The 22666-nt window shown below is 47.6% G+C and overlaps 1 protein-coding gene across 2 annotated transcripts; it reads left to right on the top strand.

Moving 5' to 3' along the window:
• The first annotated feature begins 110 nt into the window (after positions 1-110).
• On the top strand, positions 111-22028 carry STK25 (serine/threonine kinase 25). 2 transcript variants are annotated; one of them, XM_058844126.1, is made up of 12 exons: positions 111-267; positions 1121-1233; positions 7407-7637; positions 8750-8806; positions 9846-9954; positions 11195-11352; positions 11600-11785; positions 12316-12461; positions 13311-13425; positions 13711-13782; positions 17111-17247; positions 19875-22028. In XM_058844126.1, exons 2-12 carry the CDS (start codon positions 1204-1206, stop codon positions 19912-19914), a joined length of 1281 nt encoding a protein of 426 aa, XP_058700109.1. In that variant the 5' UTR covers positions 111-267; positions 1121-1203; the 3' UTR covers positions 19915-22028. The 2 variants fall into 2 exon arrangements, with proteins under 2 accessions (XP_058700109.1, XP_058700108.1); XM_058844125.1 differs by having other exon boundaries at positions 113-271.
• Positions 22029-22666: the final 638 nt, after the last annotated feature.

The following is a 22666-nucleotide window of genomic DNA, read 5'->3' as shown; positions in this document are numbered from 1 at the left end:
CCCTACGGCTCCGCCCCGCCTCTGCGCGCGCAGCATTCTGGGTATTGCAGTCCAGGAACTAGGTTCCACTGCCGGGTGGCGCATCGTGAAAACTACATCTCCCAGCGTTCCCGGCGGTGCGGCCTCCCCCACCGCCGCGCCTTGTTGTTGCGCCCGGCCCGGCGCTCCCCCTGCGCCTCGCCTGGTGTCCCGGGGCAGCCCGGAGCGGCGGCGGCTCCGTGCGCCAGGGCCCGGTATGGCGCTCCGGACGGCGGCGCAGCGCTGCCCGTAGGTGCGGTGGCTCTCAGGGCCGGGCGAGCCTGCGTGAACCGGGCGGGGCGGCGATGCGCCACGGAGGGACTCTGAGGGTGCCGGGCGGGGCGGGGGGGGGGGGGGCGCGCTGAGTTGCCCATGATGGCGAGGGGAGGGCGGGAGGGGCGACAGCTCTGAGGTGTGAGGTGGGACTAGGTGTCCGTGACGGGAATGGGAGTAGAGGGCAGCTGTGGGGCCGCACCATGACGAGGGATGCTGGGGACGGGGGCCCTGGGGAGGGCTGGGCCGAGGGGGCCGGGCTGGGTTGGGGCTCAGCTGTTGCTGGGGTGGAGGGAAGGGCCGCTGAGGAGAACAGAACTGGGGAGCACCGGAGAGGGAGCGGCCGGGGTGGTGCAGGGCTGGGGTTCCCTGGAGAGAAAGGTGTGTGCTGAGCATCTGAGCTTTGCCAGTGGCTGTACCGGGGACAGGGGGAGCGGAGGAGTGCTCTCAGAGAGAGGATTGCTGAGGAGGAGCAGGAGAAAAGGAGTGTCTGAGGACGATGCTGTGGGCTGTGCTGGGGAAGATGCTGGGAGTGGTGGTGAGGCAATAGAACTGTGGGGTTAGCTATAATACCGGGGAGCATGCTGAGGTGATGGTAGGGAAAATGGAGCCTGGGACTTGGTCAGTGTATAACATTGGAATGAAGTTCCTTGACACAGCTGGAAGGCATTTCTTTAAAGAATTGAGAAATGCGCTGTGCAAGGAGGGCCTAGCATGCTTAGAATGTGTTGGCAGGTTCAAGGAGCACTTAAGATCAAGGCCATCTTCAGGGGAATGAACCAGCTTCCAAGAACCTCACTTGAGAGCTATGTGTTCTTGCTTATCACAGTTGACCAGTGGAGAAATCACTTTCCTGCTGTGCTGCAACATCCTAATCCTCCCTGATTCTGCAAAAAAACCCATCCTATAGGCATGGCTCACCTGAGAGAATTTGCTAGCCAGGTAAGTGGTGATTAAAAATTTGTTTTAAAACTCTCTTCAAGGGTTTGCATAATGGTGTTTGTTCTTGATACAAGGATTTCAAACAAATAACCAGAAAATCACTTTTTGCCACTCTTTATCTCTCTTGCACAGGTCTCAGCTTACTCCTGTTAGCTGACTGACCTATGTCTCCCTCTGTGCCTGATGTTGGGCTGATAGTGTTGTGTTGCCAGCCATACAGAAAGTGAATTCTTCACCCACTGTGGATCCTTTCTCTAGGATTAACTGTTCTTTTTAGGGAGTCAGGAGTCGTTGTCTTTTTGAGTATTTTTGGAAGGGAAAATCTAAAAATGGGAACAGAAAAACTGTGTATACTGGCTCTGCCAGACACATGTTCCTAAAGTGTTCATGGCATTAATCTCAGAAAAATGGTTCTTGTAACCTTGCTGCATAATAGGCAGTGATATTTGATACCGGGTCATAACTCTTCCAAGAGATCTCAGCCTTCATGGATGCATTTAAATGCTGCTGTTGTGATGACATTTTCATAAGAGGAGAGTGGAAAGGTGATGCCAGGATTTGTGACTAAAAGCTAAACCGCTTTAATAATATTGGCTTGCATCTTCTTCCCTCTGAATTCGGTTGTGTGGTGTGTTTGATTATTGGCAGATGTCAATACTGAACATAGGTCTTCTTAAACCTTTGTTTTGTGAGTTTTGGGGCATTATTCTGTTCTTCTCCTAGGTGTAGAATTACTAAAAGCTTTAGTGGTTTGAGCTAATGTTTTCTTTGAACCTTTACTGATTTAAAATTGATTTGCCATGCACATTAGTTGCATGCTGTCTTTCACATCAACTGTTTCCCCAAAGTGTATATGGAATTAAATGTACATATAATGCCTGGCTGAGTCACTGTACAGGGAGAGAAAGGGAAGGATGCTGTCTGCTTGGGGCTGAAAGCTGAGTTCTGTAGCTGCAGAGGAGGTTGCTCTGAAGCTTTTTTTGTACACAGCATTCCCTCATGAAGCTTATCAGCATTCTAGTGGTTTCAGCTCTGAATTTGTTATGGAAATGTTAGGCATTCTCAAACCCTGTCATCCCTTGACTCTCTGTCTGGTCTTGGAATAGGAAACCAATCTGTGTTGTCCATTCCTCCAGTCTTTCCAGGAATCCTTGGTGGAACCTCATCATCTGTGTAACTGAGGCTTGCTGGGAGAGAAGTAGGAACTGACCTGAAGTTTTCTTCACTGGGATTTAGGGAGTAGTGGGAGGTGATGTGAAAATCAAGAGACTAAGAATTGCATTGGGATGTCAGAAGCTTGACTTGTTTTTAATTCTCAGTTCTGGTACTGATAAGCAGAGTTACCTTAGGCCACTGCCCAGGCTGCTCTGCCTCTGTGCTTCCATTTCCCCGCCTCAGCTGGCTGTCTCTTCTCTTTCCTTGGCTCCCTTGTGCTGTGAACATACAGCGCTGCAGGGCTTTGGTCTTGGTCTGAGGCTCTATCTGCCAGGTGATGTATTTGTGTTAGTTACTGTGTTTAAAGGTCTGATCTGAGCTCTGTTTCTAGATTTGCTCTTCCTTATGTGACCTTGGAGAAGCCATTTAGGTTATCTTGGCTAGGTAATGCTTCACCTCCTGAAGCAAAAGAATACTGTCTGTGAAGAGAGCTGGGAGTCTGACAGATACGTGTGTTTCAAAGTGTTGAACACAAACTTCCTTATTTTCTGTACTCTAGAAATTCAAAACTATCCCAGGTTTTGGCAGTTGCAGAGAGCTGTGCACAGATTTCATATAGACAGGGAAGCTTTCAGATGGTTCCAGATACAAAGCTGGTTTCACCAAAGAGACTGTTGGTAGCCCAGAGGTGAGTGTTCAGCATGCTGGGTGGGAAGCTGGGGAGCAGAGGAGGCAATGAGGGAAAGAGAAGAGCAGAAGAGTTCTATTAAAACCAACTTCCTTCTTCCACTGTGTTTGGCAGAAGTAAAATTATGTTTGTTTGGTTGGAGAGTGCTCCAGTCAGAAATAACATTAAATGTAGCTGTAGTTCCACATAAACCTTTTGAACATATTCTGTGTCAGATTCAGGTCATAAAGTATGGTGGCCTTGGCAATGTTCTCCCATAGACCTCTCCCATATAGAGCAGTGATTCCAATTCCAGCCTGCCCCACATTAAGGACTTCTCATTTCCAAAAGGGTTTAAGTACCCCTCAGTGTTTTATGCAACAAATTCAGGCATGATTCTTGCTCTTGAATATTTTGAGAGTAAGATCCAGCTGGACACAGCCCAGAGAGAAGATCTTCAGCTAGTTCAAGTGGTGTTTGCTTCTGTTCCCAATATGCAGCTTATCTTTCCAGGCAGTAGTTTCGAAATGAGAGCAGATACTTACCCTTCTTCTCTGGTACTTATGCACATCTTCTCAAAGACTGTGGATATCATGTCTCCACAGCTGGAGGTGGCAGAGCTGCCAAAACCATTCTTTCCCCATGAAGCAGCTGGTATTACTGTCAGGCTTGTCTCATAACGCACTGTGATTCCTAATTGCTGATGGCTGCAGTGAATTGGTCCATTTTGAAACATGGTATCATCAGTCAGGATGGCAAACACTCCCACACCTGTCAGGACAGAGCATCCTTCTTTCCTGTGCTGTGAGATTGGATCCCGGAGGGCAGAAGTGAAGCACATTAGTAGGAAATTGTCATCATCCTTCTCATACTTATTCCCTTCCGGCACTTACAGCTGAGACAGTGCATTGTGTGCTCTCCTTCCAAAGCCTGCCCAGGCCTGCCTGAGCCATCTCCAGTGCCTGACTGACTGCTCTCAGTGCTTTTTGCATCAGAACTGCTGTGTAACAAGCATTCAGTCAAGCAAAAAGTTACAAGGTAGTGACCACCCCCTAATGGCTTTACATGCAGTAGTAGAACAAGGAGCAGCCGCTGCTGACCTGGAGCTCCATTTTTCAGCTCTGATGGGTTCTGTGAACGGGAAAGGAAAATGGGAGGAACCCAAGCTGGTGAGCAGTTGCAAAGGTGACAGGTCCTAATAAGCTGCTTTGGGTTATCTGTGCTCATTTAAGCAGGTATAAAGCATTTCATCTGGATTCTGTTGCTTCCTACTAATGAAGTTTTCAAGGTGTTTGTAGCAGTGCAGTTTCAGAAGATGGATTTCCAGCCAGGGTGGTTTTCTAGCAAGATGACTGGTACTGAGATAATTCGTATTTAGGAGTGCGAGGGATGGTGCTTGTTACCCCTCTCACCGTGTTGATTTGCAAGTACAGGTGTGTTGGGGAAGGGGAGAGTCAGGCTCATGGAGTGCATCCTTCTCTCTCCTGGCAGAGCAGTGCACTTCCATAGTTCTCCATTCTTGGTGGAACTGCATTTGTACTGCTCTCTGATAAGTGCTGAGGCTTTTATGCCCACAGATCTGAACATTTTTGTTTGTCAGCACAGGTCACCATATGGTGTTTCAAAATGGATTTTTTTTTTTAATGTACAAGGGCTTTAGAACCATGTTCTGTACACAGGTCATCTTAGTTTGTTGTGGAAATTCAGAGTTCCTGAAAATGCCACCTGGCAATTTCTTCTGTGGTGTTCACAATAGTAGTTCACAAGGTGTTCTCTTGAGCAGATATTGACCTGCTTGAATTGGGGATGGGCTTGTTTCCTCCTCTCTGTTTACAGAAAGGGAAGAAATTAATCAGCAAACTATGTTCCTCCAGCAGTGTCCAGAGACTGTAACTGTGGCTGGAATGACTCTGTACCCTTTGGCCTTGTGCTGGCTCCCTGGGTTCTTTCTGTTGCTGGGTCTGATTTCTGCCGTTTTGGCCATTGCCTCAAGGGATATTTGTCCTCAGGCCCTCCATAGAGTCAGACTCTTGCTCTGTCACCTGCAAGCTCTAAAGCATTTCCAGGTCAGGACTGGGAAGGTAAATCCAGTACCTACAAACGAAGTGTCCTAATGTTTCCACCCTAATGGGGGTGGGCCTGTCTCATCTGCCCATCAGTTACATTGTTTTCCTAAGCCCCTCAGGCAAAATTTCTGTCTGCTTGTCAGGAAGCTTTGTCTCCTTCACCGCACCTACCTGAACTTCTTTGTTCTACTGAAAACAGGATAAACCAACATCCAAGTCTGGAAGCTTGTTTACAGAAGCTGTCCATGATTACAGAGCCTGCCACATAAAGTGATGGTTGGCTCAAAAGCTGCCTGCCACAGCTGGTGCCTTTATGTTTGATGTCTTGAGCTAGAGAAATCAGTCCTGATTCTCTTATGTGCCATACCAAGCTGAAGGGGGAGCAGTTACTTCCACCTTGCTGTTTCTTACCTCATGGAAAAGTTAAATGGGAGGGGAGGAATGTTTTCTTGAAGGTTTGCTTCCCTGCAGTATTCATCTGGGTAGTGTTTCTTTCCTGAGCTGAGCAGGTGCTTCTAAGAGATGATCCTCCTTCTCTCCCTTCTCTCTGATGTATGGGAGTGGCTGATATGTTGATAGGCGTTTTTAGGGTGCAGTAGGTCACTGTAATGTCTGGGTCACTTTCTTGCTCCTTCTTCCAAGTTAGTCAAGAGGTGGAAACTGCTCCTGGTCTGTAGTGAGCCTGGACTAGTCAGACTGTTCTCCCTGCCTGCAGTCGTCATTCTCATGTTGTCCCCTAACATTTCTCAAGCTCAAATCCTCTTCCCCCCACCTCCCTCTCTCCAGTCTCTGCTATGTATCTCCAGTTCTTTTTATCTATGAATATCCCTTCTAGTCTGTTTCAGTGCATTTGTTCAAAGTACAGCCTGTTTGGATGTTGCTATGGATGTAAAAGGATATTTGGTTATCCTTCTGTATCTTGGACTGGAGTTTGTGTGGAAATCCTGTTGGGTGAGCTGCCTGTAAAGCTCACCTGGGCCTGGCTTAGAGCAATGCTCAGAAGGCAAACAACCTGTGATGACAGGCTGGTTTAATCATTAAGCAACACCTTAGGCTGCTCAACGATGGCCTGCTGCTAGAACCTGGTGTGAGATGGAAAAATGCAGCTTCCATGTTCTCTGATAAAATCTGCCAACTCAAGACCCTTGTGAGAGAACACTCTCACTGGGCGATGTGTTGGAGGTGAGACTGAGAAGTTCTGGATGTGGAAAATTCCTTCTAATGGCTTGGCTGCTTCCTAAGGTCAGGTCATATTTTCCAGGGTTTTATTTTTTTTCAAACTATTAAAAAAAAAAAAAAAGAAAAAGCAGGAAAACTAATTATGAAGAGCATTTTAGTAGCATGAAGGACCTCCTGGTTGCAGGTGGACTGAATTAAGTAGCATAAGAAAGTGACTGTGATTTATTCCCTTTCTTACCCATACTCACCTTAATAAAAAATTAACTGTGCAGCTGCTGTTAAAAAGTCAGTATTTCTCTGTTAATAATTGCCTAGTTGATGTGCTTATCTAATGAAGGAGATGCTGTTTGCATCTGGGTCTGTCAGCCAGAGAAGAGGCTGGTACAGAAAAGCAGGTCAGGTAGATGGAAGTGTCCTTTCTGCTCTCCTGCCTCCTCCTTGCTGCTGACCTTCCAAAAGATGTGAGGCTCCATCTGCAAATGTCTGAGGAGAGCTGGGCTGGGTGCTGCTTGGAAATCAGGCTGCAGCAGAGAGGACAGTAAATGTGAATTCATATAACTGTAATATTTCACCCTCCAGACAAGTAGGAAAGGGTGCAGGTCTTTCTAATCATTTCAGTATTTGACTGCAGGAAGACTAACTAGGGAAACATTTTTATGGCCTCTTTCTTGTGCCCATTTTCTCATGCAGATCTCCAAGAGAAAGCTGGTTTTGGTACCCCTTGCTGGTCTGTATTGAAGTGTGAACAGATGCTTGCTCATGGAGCTGCTTTGGCACCAGTTGGTGCCTGCAGTTGAGCAGCCCTGTCCCACATGGAGATGACACTTTCCATAGCAATATTTGCTGACCTTCTCATGCTGGGTTTCCCTCCTTTTCTTCCCCCGCTGTGGTCTGCGGGGTTGGAAAGCCTGTGGAAAAGGTTTCTTTAGTTCTAATCTTGAATATATTCTGTGCTAAGTTTCTAAGACTGGTTAGGATACATGAGTTTCAGGTGAATTTATCAATGTACTAGTTGCACAGATATGAAAATGAGCTGTTTGGGTATGTGTGGTGCTCTGCAGCCCAGGAACTTAATGGAATTTTCCCATCTCTGCTTCATGGTTTAGCACTCCAGGGTGGATCCTGAGGAGCTGTTCACCAAGCTGGAGCGGATCGGCAAAGGATCATTCGGTGAAGTGTATAAAGGGATCGACAACCGCACCAAGGAAGTGGTTGCTATCAAGATCATTGATCTGGAGGAGGCTGAGGATGAGATTGAGGACATTCAGCAGGAGATCACAGTGCTCAGCCAGTGTGATAGTCCCTACATTACCCGGTACTATGGCTCCTATTTGAAGGTAGGACAAACCATGGTGGTACCTTGCCAGTAGTTTGGGAATGGGGAGGGCTCATCAATGTGGATGGTGGCACATGGCAGCAGGAACAGTGGTGTCTCTGCCCACTGCATTGATGTGCACTTAATAGCAGACTGGGCTTTAAGGCACTTGCTCAGCACATGGAAATGAGGTGCCCTATACTTTGTGGTACCAAGAAAGGGCACTTCATTGGAGAGCAAATTATTTGTTGAAGACTGAACTTTCCCTGGTCTGACAATTCTGGAAGGGAAGTTGATGGAGTACTTTTCTAGAATAGCACAGTCTTAAGGCAGTACCACTGAGGGATTTATGCCTCTGAAAAAAAAGAGGAAGTTGAAACTACTTCATCAGAAGTGATGAAAAGAATATGAACTGAGTCTATGGAGGAGTGTTAATACTGCTTCCACTGAGAACAGGTTTAGGAATCCCTAATGGAAGTAGTGTTGAGCAGAAGTGGCCTATGCATGCTGGCTGCTGGAGATGAATGTAGCAGTGGGACTGCAGCAAACAATGCCTGAGCTCTTTGGATCCTGAATATTCCTCCCTTATTTTTCAAAGGCCGTAATGCATTTTCTCAGCCTTCTGCTGTAGTTTCATAGACCTACTGCTTATCTTCTGTTGGGACCCTGTGAACCTCAGCATGGACTCTCTTCTCTGAGGAGTAAGAGTGTCTTGCCAATTGTACTCTACAAGCTGGCAGCCCTTCTAATGAGATCAAAGGCTGCAGTGCTCCCCTGCCATTGCCAAGAAGGACTTAGGCTGGATGAGCTGTTGGAGAGATGTTAAAGGGGTCCAACCTGGGAATAAGCTTACCTGTGGGCTGGGAAGCCTGGTGCCTGTAGGGGCACTTGTCCAGGTAAAAGTGCAGACTGAGAGTTAGAAATGTGCTGGAGGCAGGTCCACCTCTGTAATTGCTGTGTCAGCAGAAAAGAGGGAGCTTGGGGCTCCTTCCTTAAGCCTTTGAGAGCTGCAGTGTGCAGCATCTCTTGGATTGTGTACGGGAGTACTCTTGTGTCTTGCTGCCTCATGAGTGTTTCACTTTTCTTTCTGCTTTTATTACTATCTTTGCTCTTGATTTGTGCTTTTGCTTGCAGGGCACTAAGCTGTGGATAATCATGGAGTACCTGGGAGGAGGTTCAGCCCTGGATTTGGTAAGTGGAAAGTTCTGGACTATGAAAAATACTGGCTGAAGACTTGGTCTGTGAAATGCCCATAAGCCAGACACTCACTTGGCACACCCCATCATTTTGGCAGCCCTGTGCCTGAGGGGTAAGGAGGACAGACATGTTGGTTATGCTTATCCCAGGACAGAGGGAATGTTTTCATGGAGCTCAGCTGTCCCAGCACTGTTTTCCAGCATGCTGTGCTGGCTCTGTGATGGAAAGAGCCAGTGAACTGAAAAGTGAGCACAGGCAGTTGTTTTTGAGCATTGCAAATCTGGACTGCACCTCATCAGTCATGGTATTGCTCAGTGCTCGCATAGCTCAGTAAAGACACGGTCTATGATTAAGTTACCCCAGATTTTGAGAGAATACAAATGCAGAATCTACCCACAGGCAAAGGTCTGCTGCACTGTATTCTGTCACAGCATTTTTCCCTTCTCTTTAGGACAATAAGGTCCGTTTTTCCAGAGAGGTAACTAATGATGTAGGGAAAACATCACTGAGCTTGCAGTGACTTGGAGGAAGGTGTAGTGGGGGGCTGTCATCAGCAGAAGTTATCTGAGTGTCAGAACCTCAGCTACTGCACTGAGAAGACAGGACTTCATTAGAGGAGAACTGATGGAAGGGAGAAGAGCTTTGATGCACTACTCCACAGCCTGAGTATTGCTTTCTCAGAGGCTGAAATTTAGTACTTGCATGCCAGCAGAGAGACCTGAACAAGAAAAACTGTTAAAATGTTCTCTTGGCCAATGTATTTCCAGGCCAGAGGGAGAGATAAACTTCTGTTGGTTTGGGAAGCCTTTAACAGACTGATAGACTAGCAGAAAATTGCCCAAAGTTTTTCCATTGAATGCTGCCAGCTGCAAACGCTAGCATTCTGCTTGTAGCACATGCATGAGGTGTGCAAGAAGGTGCTTCCTGCTGAGTATGACCTGCTTGGCCAAGGCTTCCAAGTAACCAGCTGAGAGCCTGGAAAATCCAAGGCATCAGTCACCCTCTTTTAAGTCATCTTTCTGCCTTTTATCAGCTGAAGCCAGGACCGCTGGAGGAGACTTACATAGCTACTATCCTGAGAGAAATCCTAAAGGGTTTGGATTATTTACATTCAGAGAGGAAGATCCACAGAGACATCAAAGGTAAGACTGGAGAGCTCAGCTCCCTTTCTTGTAAGGGATGTTAGTAACAAAATACTCAGAGATATTATATTCACTGTAATCTGCAAGGTTTCAAAGACTGTTTCTCAGTGCTGCTTTTCTAGTTGGGTTGCTGTTTCCTGAATCTGATGCTTGTCACTGTATCACAATTCATGCTTTTCATATCTTTATGGTTTAGAGTAACAGTCAGGATTTGTAGCTCTCCTCTGGCACTTGGAGTTTGGACAGTCAGGGAGCTAAAGCAAAGGAGTCAATGAAAGGCATGCTCAGATATTAGCTGACTTGTGTCTGAACATTGCTTTGATGCTGGACTCCAAGGGTGTGTGTGCTGGTTATTGTGGTTGTAGCTCAGCAGAAGTGAGCTGTCCTCATGCAGGGTTCGCAGCCCTAGAAAATTAGGGCAGCTTCTGTCAGCTTATCCTATCGGTGTTTTTTATAGTCACTGGCCACGTGTGTAGTGTAGAGAGAGCTGGCATCTGCCTCTCAAAGAGCAATGTCCCAGCAAGCCCAGAGCATCAAAGTACTGCAGGAGGATGGGAGGACAGTGTTGTGGAGCTGGGCCGGTGTCAGGTGCTCAGTACCCACTGCTGGAGGGGGTGTGAGCAGGCAGGGCTACCAGAAACCTCATGAAGATTGGGTGAAAAGATTTCATTGTGTATGTAAGACTGTACAATTCTAGCATTGCAAGATGTGTAGGGGTGTTGGCTGCCAGTGGTGGGGAAATGCTGAAAGCTGTTTGGTAGGGTCTCAGAATGAACAGTCCTGTGGAAAACCTCCATTCCCAAACTTGCACAAAGTTACAGTCTTAGGAGTAAGTGGGAACTAGTCCAAGAGTGGAACTTGAGCTCTTTAGAAGGAGCTGCTATTTGACCTGTGCTGAATGCTACCCTGGGAAAAAAAAATCAAGGGTATTAGAGACTGTGTTGCCCTTTCTTCTTTATGTGGACAGGAATCACATCTAATCGATGGTGTGGCCATTCCCATCTATTTCCTGCTTCCTTAGTGATGTTTCCCTTCTGATCCAGCAAAGTGCATGAGCTTGCTCCCTGTTACCCAGTGGAGCTCAAAGCATGAGAATGAGTCTGAAGCTGGAAATCCAGGCTGAGAGTTATCTCTGGGTTTAAGGAGAGTGCCACAGGAGGGCTCTTCTCAGTATTCAGTTCTGTGTGGGTTGGAGGTGATTCAGAGGCCAGCAGATTTAATTGCTTATCTGTGTGTACAGCTGCCAACGTGCTGCTCTCAGAACAAGGAGATGTGAAACTGGCTGACTTTGGGGTGGCTGGACAGTTGACAGACACCCAAATCAAGAGAAACACCTTTGTGGGGACTCCATTCTGGATGGCTCCAGAGGTCATCAAACAGTCTGCTTATGACTTCAAGGTAAGCTGGGAGCAGGAGGATTGCTGCTTGGGGCTGCTGTACATGAGGTGGTGCTAGGACAGAAACAGGGATTGGAGGTGCTGTTACTGCAGGAATTACTCTTTTCTGTTACGATGCAGAGTCTGCTGGAGAAGTTTGTGTATCAGACATGAAATGCCTCATTTGATTTATGTGATTAGCTGTCCTAAAACTGTGGTTTCATGCTGTAGAATTGCTCCTTGCTGTTCTGTGTTCTTCTCTTTTCCAGGCAGACATCTGGTCCCTTGGGATTACAGCCATTGAACTAGCAAAGGGAGAACCTCCAAATTCTGACTTGCATCCTATGAGGGTTCTCTTCTTGATCCCCAAAAACAACCCTCCAACACTTGAGGGTCACCACAGCAAGCCCTTCAAGGAGTTTGTGGAAGCCTGCCTCAATAAGGATCCTAGATTTGTGAGTATTGCTGCCTACCTGTGAATTTGGGTAAAAGTCAGCAGAGGTCAAAAATTCCTTCAATAGGAAAGTTCCAGAATCCTGGAGAGAGAGAACTGCCGAGCTTACAGGATGGACACGTGAGCCTGGCAGGACTTCCTCATGAGGGGATGTGGAGGGGCGAGCACTGATCACTTTTCTCTGATGACCAGCAATGGAACCTAAGGGAATGGCATGAAGCTGTGTCAGGGGAAGTTTAGGTTGGGTATTAGGAAAAGGCTTTTCCCCCAGAGGGTGGTCAGGCACTGGAACAAGTTCCTAAGGGCAGTGGTCATGGTCCCGAGGCTGCCAAGAGTTCAAGGAGTATTTGGATAACATTCTCAGGCACTTTGTTGGGGATTGGTAGGATTTTTGGGGGCTGTCCTATGCAGGGTCAGGAGTTGGATTTGTGCATCCCTTCCAGCTCAGGATATTCTGTGATTCCAGTTGAAGTCAGTGAGTTGCATGTGTGAGATGGTTGGATGTGACGTGCTTTTCCTTATCTGCTCCAGAGGCCGACAGCTAAAGAATTGCTAAAGCACAAGTTCATCACACGCTACACCAAGAAAACCTCATTCCTAATGGAGCTGATCGATCGATTCAAACGCTGGAAGTCGGAGGGCCATGGAGAAGATTCCAGTTCTGGTGATTCCGATATGTACGTACGTGTTTTACGTGGAGGGATGCCCCTGCTGCCCCTGCTTGCCCCAGGGTAACCTACTGCAAACAGCTCACGTCCTTTCCCCACCTGAGGTCTTACCTTTGAGCTTTCATTTGTGCAAGCTAGTGCTGCCTGAAGAGCCAAGCTGTTACCTCCTGTTCAGTGGGACTCAGTTCTCTGTTCTAGTCTTAACATGTGGGAGCCTCTTTGCTGAGTGTAAGGAATCAGAGTACTGACACAAAACATTTCGTCTGTGTGTAACCAGTAGAACAGGGCTCTTGTTGCCTGTATTTTATGCATCTTTCATTAACTACAAGAGCTTCAGGCTGTGTTGGTGTGTATGTGTACTTAGGGGTAAATCTTTGCACTGCCATGCAGGACAGTCAAGTTATGGGCCTTGGGTGTGGAAAGGGCACTTCATGGCCAGAATAGTGTCACAGAGCTGCTCTTCACCTGTAGTGGCAGCAACTCGAGTGACCAAGGACTCAGGGAGATTGGCTTATAACATCTAAGACTGGCCCTTCACATTGTGAACTTGGGTTGTCTTGAAATTCTCCTAAATTTAACTAGCACTAGAAACTTCTTTAAGCTGGCTGGATCAGAGAGGTGAATGTGGGGATTTGGAAACGTGATTAGTACTTAGCTCAGATCTCTTTGATGCTGTATATGCGCTGTAGAGACTAGAGTGGTTTCTGTTCAGAACTTTTTCTGGAATAGGGAAAAGCCTGAAGGCCTGCAGCAATATGGCAGTCAGGTGGGGAGAACTTGTGATTCTGGGAAAGTATGGGCAAACCCCCAGTGTATGGAGCTGGGGCTTTGTCTTGACTTTCCACTTTTCATTTGCAGTGATGGAGATGCAGAGGATGGAGACCAGGGTCCAATCTGGACATTCCCACCAACCATTCGCCCCAATTCCTTGAGCAAGCTGCACAAAGGAATGGCTCTTCATGGTTCCCAGAAGGTCTGTGTGCTGTCTGGTCTTTCTGAAGTGGACTGAACTAATGTGAGCTTTGGGTGTCTTGGGGAAGCCACCAGACACTCATCTTCTGTCTGAAATTTACTTCAGTCTGGCACCAAGGGCTGGTGCTCCAGAGCTGCCTCTTCCACGTGATCAGGGTACTGTGACTCGTGGTTTTACCCAAGATCTGGTGATGGGATTGCCATGGAGGTGCTGTGAATTCACCAAAGGCTTCATGTGCCCTGGAAGCTTGTGCCTGTGCTTGTAACTTCTTTCCTTGTTTTCCAGCCTACTGAGCCCATCAAGCGGCAACCACGGTCACAGTGTCTCTCCACACTTGTTCACCCAGTTTTTGGGGAGGTGAGTAGAACCTTCTTGGTGTCTCTGCTGACTGGAGATGAAGAGAGATACCTGACACAGATAAATAAATGTGAAGGATTTGGAGAAGGGAGGTGTGGTGAGGTGTCTAGTAGGGTTAAGGGACTCTGAAGCATTTGTACCAGTTCAGAAGGCTAGACCATATATGGGGAAAGTAAGCGTGTCCCTGGTGTGTCCTCCTGAAAACATTTGTGGTTGGAAGAAAGGCTGGTATTCTGGTATTATCCTTCTGGTATTCTGTGTTCTGGTGAGGATCTGATAGAGAAGTATCTTACCTGTATCTTAGGCTTGTTGATGCCAGCTCCAGACTCTGATGTCTGTGGCTGAAGTGCAGCTCCTGTTAGAGCAGATAGGTGCTTGAGCTGACCTGTCATTGTGCATGTCCACAGCAGAGTCGCTGAGGGGAAGGTAGGTGGGTTAGGGTAGGAATTGCTTTTGCTGGTTACTAGGCCATTTCTTGGTCTGTACAGACTGCTATTGGTAGAATGCCAAGACTGAGATATTCCCTGCCACCTAGCTTCTGGAAGTCAGGCAGAGAAAATGTGTTTAGAAACACATTTAGTTCCCCTGACTTGTGTTCTGGATGGGGATGTGGTGTTGAAGTAAGAGCTGCCATTAACAGTAGGATGGTGTCTGTATCAGCAGAGAGGTGACAGCTCACCTTTCCAGCTGGGTGGTGATGTCAGAGAAGAGGAGGATAATCATAAGGGGGCTGCTGGCTATGAGCTCTGGTTGCTCTTTCCAGCAGAAGGGTAGGAAAGGAGGTTATGCTTTAGAAGAAATCAATTAGATGCTGCATGTCAGGGTTCTGTTCTTGCGATGCTGGTGACAGACACCCTTTCTGTGGTCCTGAGGAGTTATTCTTCTGGATCCTGATGGCATGGCCCAACAGGGAGCTGTGCTATTCCAGGGACAGTTTCCAGGCTTAAGTCTCTTTTCTCAGGTCTACTGCTATGTGGAGTTTGTGGAAAGAGGGTTTGCTGCATGGCAGGAAGCAGAGGTCATGCTGACAAGCAGGCTCTTGAGACCACTCCGCTTTGGAAATTGAGAATTTATCCAACTGGCCTCTTCTGTGCTCCACAGGGCTTGACTTTCTGAGGTTGGAGCATGAGGCCAGTGACCTGGCTCTTGTAGGCCCAGAGCTATGAGATGAAACCGCATTAAAACCACATTGGTTTGTGATACAGTTTGTTTGTGCAGCACAATCACTGATGCCTGGGTCTCCGTTCAGTTTGGGAGCTTCCTGGGGCAAAGTGCTCAGGGCTGTGACTATAAATGCATTTTTGTGCTTTTCCTTACTCATCTTACTGCACCAATTCCAGGGAGGAAGTGGCTTCTCAGACATTTCATTTCTGCTAGTTTGACTCCATTGCCCCAGCTTCTTGATCCCCCTTTCCTTTGATTAGACATTTGCTGGCTCTGCAGATCTCACTGAATGAAATTGGGAGCAGGTAGGGTTCTGGGCAGTGTCTGAAATAACCTGACTTTTATGTGCAGTAGAGGGGACTTGAAAGACTTCTCCAGGTTGGAAATCTGCTTTGCTGCTGATTGCATGTATTATTCTTTGCTATTGGTAGAAAAGTAGTACTGAAAACTTTGTCCTCCTCACTATTGTATGACTGCATCTTAAACCAGCTAGGCTTGATCCCCTCTTTCTCTAAAGGAGCTGAAGCTGGGCTTTGTGAATGGAAGTCTGACTTTGTAATCTTTCATCTACCATCCCTGCATGTGTGTTATTGAAAATGGCCCATGAGGAGTCATTAGCAAGTGTGGACAGCTGCAAATCTGGAAACATGGTGGAGCAGGGAGGTAAAATGACATTTAGGCTTGGTAAGGTTGAGCTCAGTGCAGTGTTCTAATTCCTGCAAGCCTCCAGGGAGCTCTTCTGCAGTGGGAAGAGGCAGCCCAGCACACATTGCTCCCATCACAGGCTGCTGGGCAAGCTGGAGGTCAGGGGCTTGGCATCAAAGGCTGATGATAAACTGACATCTTACCTTCAGGACAGACCCTGTGCTTATTCTGAGGTGAAGCAGCCTTTGGTAGGTACACATCAAATCATTGGCTTTAGCATCACAACTATTTTTGGCCTAAGAAATCTGTATCCTTAATGTGTAACTGAGTTGCCCTCCATGACTGTGCCACTTCTGACTGAGCAGAGTTGTGCATGGATTGTTCTCACAGCTTTGTGGTAGGGAAAGGGTGCCCCACTGAGGAGACAGTGGCCCTTTTTGGCTGGGAACTGTCTGTTCCCACCAGGGGACTTAGTGCACAGGAATGACTGCATCTGGGGATTAGCGTTCACATTGTTCTGCTTTCCAAGAAAAGGTAAGCTCCAACAACAGGAAGGGCTGATCCTACAATTGGGGATAATGTAAAGCCCTTTAATCAGCAGGGCCTAATGAGAGCTTAATTGAACTGGACAGTGGTAAGCTGGCAGATGTTGCTTGTTCAACAGGATGCTTGATTGTTCAGCTCCTTGTGTGATGGGGAAGGGGCTGTCATATCAGCAGCTTGTGGGAGGAACTGCTGCGGGGGGTGGAAATGTAAGATTTCCAACAAGGGACTCTTTCAGGCTCAGCACCTGTCAGGCATTCCTTCTCAACAGAGCTGTAGCTATTTCAACTTTATTTCCAGCTGGAAACATGTGCAAGTAGAGGCCAAGTCAGAGCACACTGGCCATGAGAGATGCAAACTGAGGCAGGTGCTGTGTGTGCAGGTCTTGGTGTGTGGGCTTTCTTCCCCTGCCCCCCTGGGTGAAGCTCTCTTAGAGAGGAGTGTTGGAGGCCAAGAGGCTCAGGATCCCTGGTGTGGCAGTTGTCTGCTTTCCCAGTCACTAGAAGCAACCCAAGTCTTTTTTTGTGGTTATTAAAAGTGGTGGTGACTAACTCCTGGCATTGGATATATTCTGCCCAACCTGCCTGTGAGCTTGTGTGTGTCTGGGTGCTGGGCTGTCATTAGCAGCAAAGGTGATTGTACTGCTTCAGACACACCTGGAGTTCTTTGTGCTGTTACTACTGATGAGTTTTCAGGGCTGTGGGTCCATTTCTTATTATGTTTAGTTTTAGAGTACATCCGATAGGTAAGGGCTTCAATTGCCATTAGTACCTGAAGGCAAATTTGAACCCCAGACATTGGACTTCAACTTTCCTGACCTACAAATGAGCTCTTTATTTAAGTGGAATGTGTGTGTCCTCCTACACCCTGGTGGAGTCATAATAAGAGGGAAAGGGCTTTAATGTCAGTGCTGCATTTATTGACCAGTGCTTTGTGCAACAAAATGAGGACCTAATGCCTTGTTTCTGGGTTGCAGCTCAAAGATAAGCACAAGCAGACTGGAGGCAATGTGGGAGCCATGGAGGAGCTGGAGAATGCCTTTAGCTTGGCCGAGGAGTCCTGCCCAGGCATCTCTGATAAACTGATAGCACACATGGTGGAGCGGGTCCAAAGGTGAGTGAGTGTCCTGAGTGTGAGCTGGGGCAGAGCCGGCACTGAACCATGTGTCTCTTGTGCTCCACCGCTGTGCAAAGGTCAGGGCCGAGCAGTCAAGAGAGACAACAGTGGATATTGATGATATATGAGTTCCTATGACACTTCTTTTAATTGCTTTCATTTAATGGAAACAGTTCTTTTGCCTCAGTAGTCTTTCCTTACACTGGGGAGGTTTCTGTAGTGTAGATGTATGTTGTAGGGCACAGAAAGATGTTGCTGTTCACCTTAATTTTGCACATACATCTATACACATATGATGTCCTTCTGGTCCCATTACCCAGGCAGCAAGGAGTATGCAAAATCTCATTGGGATCGCTTCTGGGATAGAAAGTTTCTGTTACTAAATATCTGTTTAATTGCAAGGAATGTGCTTTAAAGCACTGTGCAACTAGTCACTGCTTGCCCACCTTGAGATATACACAAAAGTGTACTTTTCCTGACAAGAATTATTAATTAAACCGTGAAGGAATGTAGTCTGGTAGAATTCAGTTCTTTGCTGGGTCAAACTTGGCTCCACTGCTGGCACCAAGTCCAGTCATATCCATGTTTTGCAGGTACCAACACAGCTAACCTGGTCACAGATTTATCAGGCTTTATTTAACAAGAATTTGGCTTTTCTCCCTTTCACAGCAGGCCTATCCTATATCTCACCCATTCCTTACCGAGAGAGAAGCTTAACATTTGGCTCCTCCCTGGTTAGCAGGCTGGAAGTGTTGTACCACACCAAGAGAAGCTGTTCTGTGCTCTGGCTGCCCCTATAAACACAACCCAAACTATACAATCTTTACACCCTTGAACTTAGGCTTTCTAAGCATTTCTTTCTGGTGGGTTAAAGTCTGTGCCTTTAACTCAAGTACCTATTGAAGAGAACAGAATCATTAAGATTGGAAAACATGTCCAAGATTGAATCCAGCCTTTGACTGATCACCACTGTGTCAATTAGACCAGAGCACTGAGTGCAATATCCAGCTGTTCTTGAATGTCTCAAGGGCTGGTGATTCTACCATGTCCTGGACAGCAAATTCCAATACTTGACAACCCTTTCTGTGAAGAAATTCTTCCTGATTACCAGCCTCAACCTCCACTGGTCCAGCTTGAGGTCATTCCCTTTTGTCCTGTCCCTATTCCCTGGGCGCAGAGCCTGACCCCCATCCCAGCTGCCCTCTCCTGTCAGGGAGTTGTGCAGAGCCAGAAGGTCCCCCCAGAGCCTCCTTTTCTCCAGGCTGAGCCCCTTTCCCAGCTCCCTCAGCCTCTCCTGGTGCTCCAGCTCTGTTCCCTTCTCTGGACACGCTCTACTTCCTCAATGTTCTTCTTGTCATGAGGGCCTAGAACTGGACACAGCACTCAAGGTGAGGCCTCACCAGTGCCCAGCACAGGGGGTGGTCACTGCCCTGGTCCTGCTGCCACACTGCTGCTGCCACAAGGCCAATGGCTGGCCTTCTAGACCACCTGCACACATGCCAGCTCATATTCAGCTGCTGTTGAGCAGCATCCCAAAGTCCTTTCCTACCAGGCAGCTTTCCAGCTGCTGTGCCCCAAACCTGTAGCACTGCAGGGGATTGTTGTGACTGCAGTGCAGGACCTGGCACTTTGCCTTGGTGAACCTCACACCATTTGTCTTGGGCCAGCCTGTCCAGGTGCCTCTGCAGAGCCTTCATGCCCACCCAACTTGGTGTCACCTGTGAATGTGCTTAAGAGGGGCCTCAATCTCCTTGTACAGATAATGGATAGAGACATTAAACTGGACTAGTCCCAAAACTGAGCCCTGGGGAACCCTAATAGTGATTGGTCCCAGCTGGATGTAACTTCATTCCCCACCATTCTCTGGACTCAGCCAATCCAGCCAGTTTTTAAGCCAGCAAAGTGTGTACCTGTCCAAGCCATGGGCTGCAGCCTCTCCAGGAGAATGCTGTCTGAGATAGTGGACCACATGCAGAGCCTTCCCCTCTGTCACTAATCGGGTCACCTGGTCACAGGAGATCAGACTGTGGTCATGCAGGACCCACCTTTCCTAAACCCTGAGTCTGGATCTGACCCCCTGGTTGGCCTCTACATTCTGCTGTAAAGGAAAAAAGAGCTGTAGATATTAAGGACCAAATATAATGGCCACCCTAGAGGGATTCTCTTTCTATGTCATTGGAGTTTCCAAGCAAATATGTGTGGGACTGAGTAGAACCCTCACCTAATAATCACGTAACGCCAGGAGGAAAAAACTCATTCTTCTGGCTGACCCATAGAGGTCACAGAAGGTGTCCTGTGATACCTGTAAAACCTGAGCCTCTGACTGAGCAGGAGGATATGTGTGGGTGACTGCAGACAGGTAGTTGTTTCAGCATCATTCATTTCTGTCAGCCTAGAAATTACACTGCTGGACAGGGCAGAAGCACAAGGTACTTGGTTTGGGAGGAGGGGGGGCTTGCAAAACCTCAAAGATGTGGTTGCTTTCTTACCATAAAACACTAGCGCTGAAAACTTATTAGGTCAAAACTGAATCTTGAAAGCCTGAAGAGGTGTCAAACCATTCCAAGTGAGAGCTTCAAACAGCCGGTGCTGACCAGTTCTGCCTTGTTAATTCTTCCTTGCAGGTTTTCACACAGTCGGAACCACCTGACCTCTGCCCGCTGACACTCACATTCCCTGCTGTTGTTGTCAGGGGGGAAGGATTTTTTCCAGCTTCATAAGAACTACATCTCTAATCCAGACCACCATCTGCCGTTGGATGTGACATTGTGATGGACCCCAGGACATTTCAGAGCCTTCATGTTAGCCGTGTTTCCATGATAACCCAGGGTGGCGTTTGCAATGCAAGTACAATTTAGACCTTTTGCAGAACCCGAGATGGGTGGTCTAATTGTTTTTACAATGTAATCAATGCAGTTTTTAATTGTTTTCCTACAATGGATGTGTCCATTTTGGCTTGGTTTGATTCGCAGCTTGTTTCTGGTAAATGCCTGGCTGCTGGAAAAAGGGAGATTCTCTTCCATTGATATATGTTTCACAGGCAAGTCTGATGGGTTTAGTCTCCTGCCCTTCCTAAAGAAGTGTTTGTGAGCAGTCATGTGTGAGTTCAGGGATGTTGGGAAGCTCTCCAGGCATGTAGGGCCTCTGGGAGAGTGAGACCAGCTCTCCAGATGTTCTGGAGGATCACTTCAAGCCCTTCACACACAAGTAACAACGCTTTCCAGTGCTGCAGCAACTGAGCTGATACACAGTTGCTCTTTCCCAGCCTGTCATTCCATAGGTGGATGGGTTTTGCTGATTGTTCTTTTTTTGGCTCTGGGATATCATTTTGTGTTAGGCCTTAGTTCATCTACTTCAAGCAACAGCAGAACTTGCCTTGGGTCTCCAGGGAGCAGAAGGCAAAGCGTGTGTGTTTGCTGTGGGAGCTGGTGGAGTTCCTGTCCTTGGCGCTCCTGGCAGCTGAAGCAGTTCCACAGGCAGGCTGGGCAGTGCTGGTCTGAGCTGTGCAGGCCCACATGGGGCAGAAGGGTTAAAAAGGGGAGTGGGGGGAACACAAGAGCTGCAGACATCAGCAGGGCTTTGGCTCACAAGGCAGAGGGACACTACATAGCAGTTTTTGATGCAAGAACCTGTGCTCTACAGGAAGACAAAAACTGGCTGGCTCACAGCAGTGTGGTAGGGCTGGGGATTTCCAAAAGGTGCTCTAGGCCCCCCTCTCCTTCTCAACCTTCCCTTTCTGGCTCCTCTTTCAGCCTGGGATGCAGAGTTGCTGCAGCCAGGGCTCTGCTCCAGTTAACAAGCTGGGGTGCTGTTTGGTAGCAGAGAAAGTAAAGCATCTTCTGCTGTGTTGGCTGTTTAAGGTATTCCAGAAGAGCTGTCCCCAGGAGCTTGGTTTTCTGTATCATGCTAGTTTATAAAGCAAATCTTTAATTCAGGTAAGCACACAGATCTTAAAACTACATTTTAAAGGTCTAGAAAAACAAGATTTAGGAAAATAACCCCTGATAGCTGGTTGCTTAGAGAGCTGCTCTCTAACTGAAAAGAGATTCCCATGAAGTCAGCAAGAACTCAGTTATCCAGATCTTTCTGTCTGGCTGTTTGTATGTGGATGATATGGCTCACCCCAGAGCCACTGAGAACAAAGGCTGGAGCTGTTGCAGTGGTTTCCACACAGCTGTTCAGCACTTTTTTTAATGACAGGCCACTTGGTTAGAAACAAGGCTTGATTTTTGGTACTTAAATTCAGACCTGCAGATTTTAAGTGCTGGGCTGCAAGTAGTTCAGGGGGGACCATAGGTTCCGTGATCCTGGTGTATGGTGTTTCACTATGCTTTACTTATCCTGATGGATAAATGCAGGCTCAGCAACACTATGAACTTGTACAGTAGAGAAGAGGTGCTGCTGTTGGCTCTCTGATGCAGAGCAGTGTTCTGTGGTGAGAGCCAGCTCAGAGCTTGCAGTTAGGAGGAACAGAAAAAGCCCACTTTTCCCTCAGGAGGAGAAGTTCATGTATAGACAAGATGCATGGAGAGGGTGAAGGCAGAGGCTGTAGGCCAGCACAAGGGCCCCTGCTGCTTTTAAAGTTGCTGTTCACAGCAGTAGCAAACCCTGTTGATGAGGTACCTGTGTCGTTACTCGCATGCTCTGCCGTGTAACGAGTAAACTTTTTAAAGGAAACAATCCCCACACCCTTTGTCCAATATTCAAAGCAACAATGGGTTTCGTTTTCAAAAACATTGAAAGGGATCTGCCACTTTCAATAAAGTAACAAAACAAATGAGGCTGGTGTAACTGTGTTATTAGGGGAAAAGGATTGGTTCCAGCTGCTTTTCTCTGCATTCTTCTTGTTCTTCCCTCGCATCTTCCTCATGTGTCTTTAACAGAGACCCCAAGGCCAAGTAGTGTGTGCAAGGATGACAGCTGCAGGCACATCAGTCTTTTCTGCTGGCATTCCAGGCAGCCCACACTTATTGGCAGAGGTATAGCTGGGCACTGGAGCACACTGCACTGAAGTTTTTTGCTGGAGTTTGTTCATTATCTGCAGTCTTTAGACTCAGGCTTGACTGGCAGCAGGGTATCTCTGCCTTCCTCTGTCTCTGTGCAGCTGGGAGGGGACCCAGGTGGGGCACGGGTTGCCCAGGGAGGTGGTGGAGTCTCCATCTGTGGTGATAATCCACTGCACAGTGGCCCTGCAGGGGTTGAACCAGGCAACCCTGAGCCTGTGTGACCTCAGGGACAGAATGAACACTTTAGAGATGCCAATTTAATTGTGTTTCAACCCTTGTGACTGTCCTTTCCTGGGCAGGAACAGAGGTGAAGGGCACAACTGAGGCCGTGACCAACTCTGCAGTGCTCCTGTCTGTTTTTTCTCTTGGAGCCAAGAAGCAGAACAGATTAATATACTTCTGACTGTGCT

Source organism: Poecile atricapillus, chromosome 8 (genome assembly GCF_030490865.1).
Source record: "Poecile atricapillus isolate bPoeAtr1 chromosome 8, bPoeAtr1.hap1, whole genome shotgun sequence".
NCBI lineage: Eukaryota > Metazoa > Chordata > Aves > Passeriformes > Paridae > Poecile > Poecile atricapillus.
This window is presented reverse-complemented; position numbering and strand designations above follow the sequence as displayed.